Here is a 13,766-nt window from a genome sequence, read left to right on the forward strand (position 1 = left end):
TCAGGTAAACAGTTGATCTATTTCAATGTTTAATTTTAAAATGAACTTTTTTAATTTTGGGAACTTTTGGGACCTTTTCAAAATGACCAAATTATTTATGACTTAAGCAAAGCCGGCTTGATTGATCGTCAACATCCGGGTTATTGATGAAGCGGGATGGCCGCCACCAGTCTGTACTTGCCCAGGATGCACCACAGGAAATGGTGCCCCTGCGACCTTAGTGGTTTTGGGATCCAACCAGTTTCAGTCAAGTCAAGTCACATTTATTTTTACAGCCCTTAATCACAAAATGTCTCAAAGACTCCACGGGTTACAGTTACACCATCCCCTGATCTTAAACCACAGGTGAAAGATCAGGCCCGCTAGGGATTGAATCCGGCCCGTGAGACAACACTCAGAGAAGCGCAAGAGAAAAACAAGCTGCAGGTTGAAATATGTCAACTTGATGTTGCCAAAGCCAGGTGCCTCGAACAAAGACACTGTACTTGTATTTCTTTCTCTCTCTCTCTCTCTCTCTCTCTCTCTCTCGCTCTCTCTCCCTCTCTCTCTCTCTCTCTCTCTCTCTCTCTTTTCCACCCCTTCTCTCCCAACTCTGTCTCTTTCACTCTGTGTTTGTATTTCTCTTCCTTTGTTGCTCTTGGTGTCTTTCTCTCTCTGTGCCTTTTAACATCTTTTGCTCTAACTTCCTTTTTTCCTCTTCTCTCCTTCTGTCTTTCTATTTCTCTTTGGATTTCTTTCTTCCTCTCCCTTTCTTCCCCTTTCTCTCACACGACTTCTCTTTTTATCTCTTTTGTTTCTCACGCTCTCTCCCTCTCTATTTCTATGTCCCGCCCTCTCTCATATTCCCTACCTCTTTCTTTTATCTCTTTATCTCTCTTTTTCTTTCTCCTTAATCTACTAGTTCGGCCCCCGACAGAATGTTTGTTCTATCGTGTGGCCCCCGAGTTAAAATGAGTTTGACACCCCTGTCTTAAACCATGGAGACATACCTCATACGTCACGGAATATTACCGGTCACACTTTAGATTCTTCTAATCACTAATTACGCGTTCGACACACGTAGTAGGAAAAAATGAATTGTTTACTTGATTTGGCGTCGTCATTTTATGAGCGGTGTTGACAGGCGGCACAAGAGTGTGACACATCGGCCAGTGGGCGTGTCCTTCTTGTGGGCGTGTCCTTATGGTGGGCGCCTCCTGCAAGATGGAATCTGTTTCGAGAGACCCACCCACTGCAAGCCTCGAACATCGCTCACCAGCGAAAAGATTACTCAGCGAGGAACAGGAAGAAACACTCCGACAGGCCCAAGTAAGTTCACGATCTGCTTAATAAATCTTATTTTAGGCTGATTATCCGAAAGTAGTAACTGGTAGGATATCTCCAGAGACGCAGCGACTATTTTTGGAAAGCGTTTCATGGTGTAATGTTACTTTTTTTCTCTTCAGGCTCGTTCACTGTGTTTATCTTTAGCTCGAACGCTAAACTGATCCTTGGAACGTTTTGTTCTCTTTCCTTTTTCTAACATCTCTAATTCTATTGTAACGACATAATATAGTGAATAGAGTGGTATTTTTATTTAGTTTTTTTAGATCGAAACACTGCTTTTGGGTTGGCCCATGTAAACTTTGAAGTCAGCTAAATCTCAGCACAGCTAAGCTACCTTGTTAAAAAAAGCCTTTGTGGATTTAACCATTCGATTTTATTTGTATATTGACTCGCCTTTTGTGAAAACGACAATAGAGGAAGAAGGCGTACTTATTGCTGGGCGTGCAATACAATGCCTGGGTTTTACAGTCGTCTTTTAATAATTTGCAAACTCTCCTTATAACTGTCGGAAATGTTGCATAGATGCGTTACATATTTAGAGTACGTTACATGTAGTAACACCCAGTTCCAATTGGAAAATACTCAACAGTCGTCAAGTGACGTCACACGTGGAACAGAGATTTCATGATGAATAAGAGTTCTGTAGTTTTTAGGGAAGGTAAACAGAAAATGTTAGTCCTCTCTTGCTTAAGATGAGTAAGGAAGCCAAGTAGAGAAAAACTTCCCTACTCAATTTCTCTAGTGTCTTTGACAAATAATTTCCTTTGCTTAGGGCGAAGCCAAGTGACATATTTTTTCCATTCTTTTGTCATTACATGTTGCGTATTGTACTGTAAGCAATTTTGATGTGTATGATTTGATTATTGAGCATTGTAGCTCCTTTATTGGGGGAAAATTCTTTAAAAAAATCCACCCCAAACATTGCACATATACAAGTGAAATGATCATTATAAACAAGAACGGAGTAAAATATATTGAACTATATTGAGAACAATGCACAATGCATATGTTTGTGACTATATTGGACAGGATAAACATGTAATCAAATACTTGAAAGAAGAAAAGGATATTAAAGACTATTAGGATAGATAAGCAATATTCACAAGCAAATGCTGTTAGATGGGCCTAAGTCGTTAGTGCATTAGACAGTCTTACTTCAAAGAAAATTAATAAAATCCTGCCTGACACGTCATTTAAAGGTTATTGTTCTTATTGTATGTATTTTTTTCTTAAAAAAAGAAAAAAATATAGTAAAGCGAGGAATGTGCTGATTTGCTATATTTTTAAGTTGTATTTCTAATGAATTGAGTAACAGTACACATAACATTGGGAACATTTTATGATGAGGCAGATAGAAGAGTAATATTGTCATTATATTCAATTTTTACTCTGAATAATAACATAAAATAGTGCCTTATTGACAAGTAATTTTAAGTATTATTATTCTAAATTTAAAAGATTTCCATCCATCGATTTTCCGCACCGCTTACCCTCAGTAAGGTGGAGGGGGATGCTGGAGCCTATTCCAGGCATATTTGGGCAGTGGGCAAGGGACATCCTGAACTGGTTGCCAGCCAGTCACAGGGCACACAGGCATATACAACCACTCACTCATTCACATGTAGGGAAAATTTGGCCCGCCCAATCAACCTGACATGCATGTTTTTGGAATATGGGAGAAAACAGGAGTGCCCAGAGGCAACCCACATAGGCACGGGGAGAACATGCAAACTCTGGAGGGGAGGCTTTGGTAGCTGGAAATGAACCATGGACTTGTGCGCTAACCACAAATACACCGTGCTGCCATTTAATAGATTTTTTTTTCTCTTAAAATAAGAAAAAAAATCATTCACTTATATCCTACATAAATTGTTTGTTTTATGTAGCAAATAGCGACTCTTGTGCCGGTCTAGTGTTTTCTGCATATGCCTAATGTTAATAAATTAGTCCAAATCTCAGATTAGATGTGATGTTTTTATGTTCTTTATGATTGCCATAAATACAGGGTGCACATATTGTTACCCTTTACACAAAGTCAGCTTAGGTAGGCTCCTTTCTACGTGCTAACAGAAGTTTGAATATATTGCAATTATTGACACCGAGTTGAGCGTCCCTTGTTTGAAAAGGAATTATTGCCCTGCGGTGTTAGAGAGAAAGCATATTTGCACATTTGTCAGTGTTCATAAAAAGAGTACCCTAGAGAGATGTGTAGCTCTTTTGTTTTATGTGTTTCAAATGTTTGATCGTGGAACTGGAAACATTGCAAACATTGACGTTTAGTCCGCTGGCCTACCTGAAAAATATTTGCATATAGAAACAATGTTTCACCAAAGAAATTGAAAACATGCAAAAAGCCTGCAGGTAGCAGGCAACAATTGAATTGACAAATATTTGCATTGTTACATAAAAATGACAAATTGAGGTATTTCGCGACTTCACCTTTATGCAATGATACGTTTACAGTTTAGTAGACACTCAAAATAAGGAGAGAAGACATCAATGGGTTTTAAACTTGCAATGCGAAGAGGGGAGAGCTCAAACCTCAGACTTAAAATTCCAACCTGTTCTAAAGTCCTAGCCCTTTGTTGTATTTCATCTCCTAGGTTACAAAAGTATATCCGCCCTACAGGTTTGGAAATCAAAAGACAGCAACATGATCGGTCGATAGTGACCAAGCTATCAATTTATAATAGTCAAAACAACAAAAATCAGTGCGCAATAATAGTCAAAATTACGAATTGGCATACAATTCAATCTCCTTTGCAGGTGTCTTATATTTAAAAAACGGAATTAAGCTAGCATGCATCTTATTTGTTTGTTCTTTTTGTTGTCCTTTGAAGACATGAGCTACCCTGGATACCCTCCTCAAGCTGGTGGATACCCACCACAACCTGGCGCTTACCCACCCCAAGCAGGCGGCTACCCTCCTCAGCCTGGTGCCTACCCTCCTCAAGCCGGCGGATACCCACCGCAACCCGGTGCTTACCCACCCCAAGCTGGGGGTTATCCACCACAGGCGGGTGGTTACCCGCCGCAGGCTGGTGGGTATCCTCCGCAGGCCGGCGGATACCCACCCCAAGCGGGTGGTTACCCACCTCAAGCAGGTGGTTATCCACCACAGGCTGGAGGCTACCCAGCAGCCCCTCCTCCAGGTAAAGTTAAATGAGGAAGCTGGACGATTTTTCCCCACTCCCAAAGCCATCAACTCTCCACTGTTACAAAGAGATACAAGTACCTCAAACCTCTCTTGCTCCTTCTCTTGTCTATACTACACTGTTCCCATTCTGAGTTAAGCAATCCTTCACCTTCTTGTTTACAAGTCTTCAATAAATGAAGTAATTCCTCTATTCATTGTCCCATTCTAATAATCCACATTCTTGGGTATTTGGAAGCCAACGTTATGTGGGTAATAGTTGAATGTTTGTTCTGTGCTGCAGGCAGCTGGGGCGGCGGGCCTCCGGGCGGATATCCATCCATAGGTTTGAACAACCTTACCAACCCAGGATACAATGCTGGCATGGTAGGTTTTCCTTTTTTTAAATCCTAAAACATATTTGTATGTGGATTTTAATGGGACACGATGAGATGGTTGCATTGAGTATTGCAGTTAACTTGAAATTCAGATCAATAAGCGGCAACTTTACACTTTATGGTAAGTCAGATCTTGAAGTTCTCATCCTTAAAAAGACATTGTGTATTATTTGGTACCTTCAAGTGGTAAAAATACCTCATTATTAAAAAAGAAAACAAATCCAATTGATTTGAATGATAAGTGAAATTACATTAACCAGCATATATTTGTGCTTGCTTTTTCTGTCACAAAATGTGCATGTGTTTTAAATAACATGAGCCTTAACTATAGAGCGCTGACATAAAAGTCTGTCTTCTTGATGCTACGGGTACCCCCAAAGATCAAAAACCTTGTGAAAGGCTCGCCACTGAACTTAGAAAAACAATAGTGCGGTTTAGTCACATTGAGTTTCCGAAGTTTGTATTCTTCCTTGTGTTTAGTAGCACTCGTTTTGGGCTGCACTCCACCAGGGTTCGGCAACCCAAAATTTTGAAAGAGCCGTATAGAACAAAAAAAACACACATGTTTGGGGCTGCAAAAAGTCAAAGATGAGTACAATATAAGCTTGATAAGGAAGTCAACACATACAGTATATGAAGGGAGCCGTGAATTACGCTATACTGTATGTATATTCGTTGGAAACTGTTAAGTATTTTTGTGTTATATTTGTCCTCCTACAGAAATCATATCATTTTCCATTATCTAACATTTGATTAAAAGCCATGGAGTCAGTAGGCAGCAATAAAAAGCTGCATTTGGCTCCAGAGCCACTTGTTGCTGACCCTCACGCTACACAATACATTGACCTCTAGTGGTCAAATATTACACAGTGTCTTTTTAAAAACAGCATTTTTTTATTAGTCAGCTTATTAAGCTTGATATTTATCTTGTTTTTACTGCATGTAAAGAAATACAATACAATAAAACTAGCATTTGGATCTTACAAGCTGCCTGCTTTTGTGTCTCCTTTACCTATTCCTTTCTTTGATACCTTTTCCTGTTTTATAATTTTTGATGTTAAGTAATCCAATTTCTCTGCATAGCATGGCCATGCTTTGTTTGCATGTTCGTGCAATAGTTTTCCAACATTGCCTGCATTAATATAAACACATTTCAATCACGTCCAAGGTGTACCTTCCTCATTTATGGAGTGGTAATTTTTGCAACTTACAGGCCAACCAGATGTACCAAGGAGTAGGGTGTTTGTCTCCAAATCTCTCCATGTGTGCCCACGCCCCCTGGGGATACCCTCCTGTTTATCAGCCGGGCAGTTACGGTACCCATTTTCCTAACCAACAGTCCTATGGCCTGTACCCACAGCCCGGAGGAGCCATGCCCCAAGGCCCAGGGATGGGCTACCCAGGCCAGCCAATGCCCGGCTACCCCCGTGCGCCATCTCCCAACCCCACCGGGTATGGAGCAGCACCAATGCCAGGATATCCTAAGGCCCCCTCTCCAAATCCTTCCTCGCAAGCCTATGGAGGTGGAGCTATGCCAATGGCACCACCTGTGAATGTAAGAACAAAAAATAATTTACTCTCTAAAACAGATGGTCAAAAAAATTGATTAATTGTGTAGTAAACCTAGCTTAATTTGGTCAAAAATTGGGTTAGTTCAAGCTAAAGAACCCTGCAGGAAAACGTATTCATTGTTTTTTTTTTGTTTTGTTTTTTTTAATCCCCGAGAATACCCACCCCCCCAATAATGGTGTATTGTTGTCTTAAACTAAAGATATTGAGTCGTTTGTTCAACACAACACCCCCAAAAACAGAGTCATTTTGTTTTAAAAACCCCAAAATTGTCCTGTTGTTTAAAGGAACTAAAAACATGTTTCTTTTTTTTTTTTAACTGTGGAATTTTTGTTTCATTCGTTAAACATGTTAAAATATTTTTAAAAAAATATCCAAAAACAGGTCAATTAAAAAAAAAAAAGCAATCCTAGAAATGGGTGTCGCTTTGTAGAAAACTGACTCCAAAAAACTGGGACCCTTTTTAGACAACATAAACAAATCTGTCATTTTCTAATTAGGACAAAACAATCACAATGTTGTTGTCATAAGTGGTGGAGCAGTACATTTTTTTCTACCAAATTTAGGTTATTTATGACTCAAATCATTTTAGAGAGTGTATGGAAAAATGGGTTATCTGCTGAATTTGTGTAATTCCAGAAAGGCTTCAGAGGCAGCATCAAGGACTTTCCTGGAGCGGACCCACTCAAAGATGTTGAGGTCCTAAGGAAGGCTATGAAGGGTTTTGGTAGGTGCCAGACAACTACAATTGTACCCCTTATATCTGTTTTTAAAGCTACTTTATCCTGGTCAAATCTTGCTCAATCATTATCATAGTATTTGACTGTGTAAACAGTGTCATAGCTCATTTGGTAGGCTATCTGTTTATTAGTTTATTCTGTGGTCTCAGCAGTATTTAAGTCATTTAGTGTTCCACTTCACGTCAACTCATCAAAAGCAGGGTACATTTTCAACTTGCCACGTGAAGTGGAAGTGTATTTTTTAGTATTATTGACAATATCTAGGATCTATTGACTTTTATGTGTGTTCAGGAACCGATGAGCAGGCCATCATTGACTTGCTTGGAAGTCGCTCAAACAAGCAGCGTGTTCCTTTGCTCCGTGCCTACAAAACCTCTTATGGGAAGGTAAGCCACCCCGCCCCTTCATGACTATCCTTGACAGGCTGTTTCTTTATTGGGGAAATCAAACGTTTGTAAAAATAGCGCTGGCATATACAGTACCGTAGATATGTTGGCCAACAGATGACAGCTGCTGCCAGCAGAAATGGAAAGAGGGCTATAGGACAAACATGCAGAGCTCATTATAACTTGTTTTCCATAGTTCTAGTAATGGGCTTCAGTTATTCCAAGCCAGTTTTCTTTTTCAGGATCTGATCAAGGACCTCCATTCGGAATTGTCGGGCGACTTTAGGAAGCTGGTCATGGCCATGTTAAAGTCCCCAGCTGCTTTTGATGCTTCTGAGATTCATGATGCAATCAAGGTTAAGACTCACACCAACTGCTCGATATATATTTTATCGATGTATTTCTAGATGAGAACACAAAAAATTAGATGATAAAATACTGCATGGTTCCGACAGGGCGCCGGAACTGATGAAGCGTGTCTGATAGAAATCCTATCGTCCCGTTCCAATGCTGAAATCAAGGAGATAGCTCGGATTTACAAAACAGGTGAGGAAGTTCAACGCCATGTTCAAATTTTGATTCAGAACACTCTTCTTTGTTTTCTGAAGGGATCTGAAGAGTCAAACACTTAAATGTTTTAATTGTCACACCAAACATTGAAACATTTCCAGACACATTTTAATCATGAGCTTGCAACCCAAACTCCTTGTGTTAACGTTTTCCCCTCAATCTAGAATACAAGAAGTCTATGGAGGATGAAATCAGCAGTGACACCTCAGGACACTTTCGTAGGCTCCTGATCTCTCTCGCACAGGTACGACAATAAAACCTACTTAAATATTTTTCTGCTATCTTAAGTACAATAACATTTTTTTCCCTACTTTCGCAACAGGGTAATCGAGACGAAAGGCCAAATGTTGACGTCTCACTGGCCAAGCAGGATGCTCAGGTACAGTCAGATTTGCACAAAAATCATGTTGCTATTGTCTATTTATTTGGACACTGGCATAGCGCATTGTGGTGTATTTAGCTGGGTGCCAGGCAGCAAACAAGAGTACCTTATTGAGAGTCATTAACAGCCCAGAAAATCATCGGCTGGTCTCTGCCCAGCCTAGAGGACGTTCACAATTCCTTTGTGGTAGAGCATTATTTAGGAATCCCAACCTCAGCCACCAGCTCCTTGACTTGCTGCCCTGTGGCACACGCCACAGGGTCCCTTATAACAAATACTAACAAGGTCAGGGACAGCCATCACCACCCTAAACAAGCACAGAAAACTGTAAAAAACCTGTGCAATACAATTGTTTTACTATTAAAATTTTATTTTTGATTTTTACTTTTTCACAATGTAGCTGCTCATGTCATTGCACTATTTTCTGATGCACGTACAATTGTATATATTATCCCTCCTAATATTATTATCAATTTCATCTTAATTTCTCTTACATGTATAACCTGGAGGTCTAAATATAGTCGAAGCTAAAGCTCTGGTTGGTAATAGGAATGAGTGGAGGTGTTGTAAAAGTATTGGGGCGGCAGAAGCTCAGGAGGTAGAGCGCTCGTCTTGGGATCAAGGGATCCCAGTTCGAATCCCGGCTTGTCCGTGTTATATGTCGAAGTGTCCTTGGGTAAGACACTGAACCCCTAATACCCCCAATAAGCAGGTTAGCGTCTTACATGGCTGCAATACAAGGCCGCTATTGGGAAATGTGAAGCACACTGTAAAGCGCTTTGGGAAGTCATTGACTTGAAAAGCGCTATATAAATGCAGATCATTTCATTTTCATAGTGGGATGTTTGGACGCGTTCTAAGGGATGGGCAGGGCACCCGTATGATGCGGCAGGGGTAAACCAATGAAAGCTGTCGGGCCCTGCTGTTGAACACAAGAGTTTGCTGTGTCACCCTGACCTGAGTGACATGACTGCTTTCTTGTGTCCCGTTTCATCTGGGGGGGACGAAAGCATGACCAACTTGGGTGCTGAGGTGCTTAACTTGTTTGGCTGTTTGTGCATGTGGGTTGGCCATGGTCATTTTTTTGTGTTTTTTGCTACTTTTTCCTTTTTTCTTTTCTTTGTTTTTGTATACGTGTTTGTCTTGCTGTCATTCACCCCTTATTGAGGGACATGACCAAGGTAGATAGATAGATAAATAACCTGGAGTGCCACGTCTAATTCTATTGTAAAACATATACATTACGTTGTGATCATGAATAACAATAAATACTATTCTACTTAATTTATCTAGATATGAATGTTATTTTCAGGCCTTGTACGCTGCTGGAGAAAACAAGCTGGGTACGGACGAGTCCAAATTCAATGCCATCTTATGTGCCAGGAGCAAACACCACCTTAAAGCAGGTAGGAACTAAAATAAATGCCAGTTTTATCGTGTTAATTAGTCTCGACGAAGGTCACCCCGGGGAGTTGAATGTTCGTGAAATGTAAACAAGTTCTTAAACTGTTTTCTCAGTTTTTATGGAGTACCAGAAGATGTGTGGAAGGGATATCGAGAAAAGCATCGGCAGGGAGATGTCGGGAGACTTGGAGAGTGGCATGTTGGCTGTGGGTAAGGAACAACTGTCATCAACTTGCCACTGCGTGTTATGAATGCGTTTGTTTTACGTAATCCGTGTCATGACATGTTGATTTTGACTACGCTGGGGAAGGGATGCATGTGTAAAGTATTTTACACATTATAAGAGTCCTCTTTTCATTTTCTTGTGTTTGTTACCTCCTGTTTTATGGTATTTTTACTGACTTTATCTAGGTTCATTGCATTGTTTTCATATCCATTGCAGTTTGCATTTTGCAATACAATCTTTGGAGTCTATGATAATGAGTCTTTAGAATGTAAAATTCTAAATATTTAAGGGAGTCTCTTGTCTATTTCAGTGAAGTGTATTAAGAATACACCTGGCTACTTTGCTGAACGGCTCTACAAATCCATGAAGGTGAGACTTGATTATCATTGTATAAACAGCTCATACATTGAATTCACAAAGAAGACAAACATTATACAGAATCTTCTAGACTTATGCGCTTAATCTGTGTTATGACAACTGTTATTAAGTGAATTTCTACAAAGTAAGGCGCCTATAAATAAATATAAACATAACACTATAACACAAATGATCTGTTTCCCCTCATTTGCTATAATCACATTGTGACGAATTATGATTTCTCCAAGACATTTCATATTCTGCCCCCACGGTGAAAACGCCACAGGGGTATCCGTCTATATCAGGGGTGTCAAACAGGCGGCCCGCCGCAGGCCAGATCAGGCCCGCTAAGGGATTGGATCCGGCCCGCGAGACAATGTTCAGATAAGCGCAAGAGAAAAACAAGCTGCAGGTTGAAATATATCCACTTGATGTTGACAAAGCCAGGTGCTTCTCGCAAAGACGCTGTGTTTGTATTTCATTCTATCTCTCTCTCGCTCTTTCTCTCTCTTTCCTCCCTTTTTCTCTCTCTCTGTCTCTCATTATTTCACTCTCTGTGTCTCTTTTTCTCTTTCTTTGTTTCTCTTTGTCTCTTTCTCTCTCTCTCTGTCACTGTTTTTTACCTTCATTTGATCTCTCTTTTTTTCCTTTTCCTCCCACATTTCTCTCTCTCTCATGCTTTTCCCTTCTCTCTTTCTCCCCTCCTCTCTTTCTCTCCTTCTCTTTTCTTTCCTCTCTTTCTTTCTATTTCTCTTTCTCCTCTCTCATTAGTTCTCTTTTTATCTATTTTGTTTCTCCTCTTCTATCTCTCTCTATTTTTCTCTCTCTTTCTCCCTTTCTCTCTTTATTCGTCCCACCCTCTCTTCTCTTATTCATTTCTCTCTCTTTTTGTTTCTTTCTAATCTACTAGTCCGACCCCAGAGAGAATGTTAGTTCTATCGTGTGGCCCCCTGAGTTAAAATGAGTTTGACACCCCTGATCTATATAGTCGATGCCACTGTGAAATCCATCCATTTATAGTGTAAGTCATGCTTCTGGCAAGCCACATAAAAGACTGGTAAGCAGATTTTGACTAAGCAATTGAGTACACTTTTGCGGCAGTAGCTCAGGAGGTAGGGCAGTCGTCTTGGGACCAAAGAGCTCCTCTGAGTTGAATGTTGAATTTTGTGAAGTATCCTTGGTCAAGACACTGAACCCCTTATTACCTCTATAAGTAGGTAGGGGCCTTGCAAGTCTTACTTACATTTTTATGTGTGTGAAACGGTAAAGTGTGACTAACATTTTAAAGCACTGAGGAGCAAACAATACTGTACTTATTTGGTTTTGGTTAGTGGCATGGATTTAATCATCCTTTACTCAATCTCCACAGAACTAATTAATATTTAAAAAACATGAGGAGGACTCAAAAATCAAACTATTATACAGTGAGGGAACACTAATAAAATAGCATATTCTAAGCTCACCTGCAGTGGTCTGATGAAGTATTCAATCATAGAATTCCATAAAGGTTAAGTTGACCAGTTTCTACAGTATCTAATACAAAAGCAGATAAATTGAACATTTGGTTCGTAACTGTTTGTTCTTAGGGTGCTGGTACCAAAGATACAACCCTCATTCGAATCATGGTGTCCCGATCCGAGGTCGACATGCTGGATATCCGCCAGGAATATGTGAAAAACTACCGCAAGTCACTTTATTCTGACATCTCTGTGAGTATTTATTTAGCTTGATTAACAAATGATTACTCTGGATGAATCCAAGCAACTGTGTTTGGTACAAATGTATTTTTTTTCCATTTTCTAACAGGGCGACACGTCAGGCGATTATAAGAAGCTCCTCCTCAAGCTGTGTGGTGGCAATGACTGAAGCTATCACATTTCGCATGCCTTCAATCGTAATCCATTTTGGCTTTACATACTCGAAGCAATATAGGCAATCTGCAAAATGCATGCCATGCCAGTGTGTTCAATGTTTACCCTGTTTATCCACACAAGGCCACTTGCAATACAATGTACACGCAAAAGCTTTTATATTTTTACATGCTGAATATTTGAGTTAAATTTTAGAGAGAATGTACTGATTCATTAGAAATATTTTCCTTTTTTAAATAAATATATATAGTATATATAATATAATATCTATCTATATATATATGATGATGTTTATTTTGTTAATTGAATCCCCAATCTTGCTTGAGTATACAGATTATAGAGTTAAAGAGTTGATATTATGTTCTATATGCCTTTAAAGGTTAAAAATGTACAACAATGCTGAATAGAAATGCACACGTGCCACATATCGTGCCAAGCCTTGTATCTATCGTAAGACTACTTTACCATTTTCCTCGGAAAGCAATTGTTTTATTTCAATAGCTTGCCTAGAATTTTATATTACCGAGTGTCAAAAAAAAAATAAACATTGACAACTGAACACTGTCTTCAAGTCACTCGCATCCAAAAAGAAACATGCCGAAAAATTATATTCATTAGTTTTCGACCAATATTTTAGAGCAGGGGTGTCAAATAGGCGGCCTGCGGGCCGGATTCAATCCCTTAACAGGCCTGACAACGCTCAGAGAAGCGCAAGAGAAAAACGAGCTGCAGGTTGAAATATATCCGCTTGATGTTGCCAAAGCCAGGTGTTTCTCGCAAAGACGCTGTACTTGTATTTCTTTCTCTCTCTCTCTTATTCTCTATTTTTCTCTCTCTCTGTCTGTCTCTCTCTCTTTCACTCACTGTATCTCTTTTTCTCTTTCCATGTTTCTCTTTGTCTCTTTCTCTCTCTTTGAGTCTTTTTACCTTCCTTTTTTTCTTGTCTCCCTCTTTTCTTTCTTTCTCTCTTTCTCTTGTTCTCTCTTTCTCTCCTCATCTCTTTCTCTCCCTCTCTTTTCTCCCCTGTCTTTATATCTTTTTATTTGTCTTTGGATTTCTTTCTTTCTCTCTTCCTTCCCCTCTCTCTCTAGTTCTCTTTTTATCTTTTTTTCTTTTTCTCATGTTTTCTCTCTCTCTTTCTCCCTTTTCTCTCTTTCTTTGTCCCACTCTCTCTTTTTCTCTCCCTCTCTTTCTCATATTTCTCTTTTTGTTTCTCTTTAATCTACTCATCCGGTCCCCGAGAACAAATGTTCTCTATCGTGTGGCCCCCGAGTCAAAATGAGTTTGACACCCCTGCATTATAGGTTTGTGATTTTTATTTACAAACAATTCTATAAATTTGTAACAGGATAGTGGAGGCAGTGGAGGCTGTGCCTCACCTCTTATGATTACATTATAAGAAAT

General features: G+C 39.7%; 1 protein-coding gene across 2 annotated transcripts; it reads left to right on the forward strand.

The window, feature by feature from the left end:
- Positions 1-1,139: 1,139 nt before the first annotated feature.
- On the forward strand, positions 1,140-12,921 carry LOC148354261 (annexin A4-like). Of its 2 annotated transcripts, none has more exons than XM_088350993.1 (15): positions 1,140-1,308; positions 4,167-4,478; positions 4,764-4,846; positions 6,071-6,412; positions 7,066-7,153; positions 7,458-7,552; positions 7,795-7,908; positions 8,008-8,098; positions 8,287-8,366; positions 8,445-8,501; positions 9,817-9,910; positions 10,023-10,118; positions 10,445-10,503; positions 12,078-12,200; positions 12,298-12,921. In XM_088350993.1, the coding sequence occupies exons 2-15, from the start codon at positions 4,169-4,171 to the stop codon at positions 12,355-12,357; spliced, it is 1,692 nt and encodes a 563-aa protein (XP_088207119.1). In that variant the 5' UTR covers positions 1,140-1,308; positions 4,167-4,168; the 3' UTR covers positions 12,358-12,921. The 2 variants fall into 2 exon arrangements, with proteins under 2 accessions (XP_088207119.1, XP_088207120.1); XM_088350994.1 differs by having other exon boundaries at positions 6,218-6,412.
- The last annotated feature ends 845 nt before the right edge of the window (positions 12,922-13,766 follow it).

Source organism: Urocampus carinirostris, chromosome 13, assembly GCF_059441175.1.
Source record: "Urocampus carinirostris isolate Australia breed hairy pipefish chromosome 13, RoL_Ucar_1.0, whole genome shotgun sequence".
NCBI lineage: Eukaryota > Metazoa > Chordata > Actinopteri > Syngnathiformes > Syngnathidae > Urocampus > Urocampus carinirostris.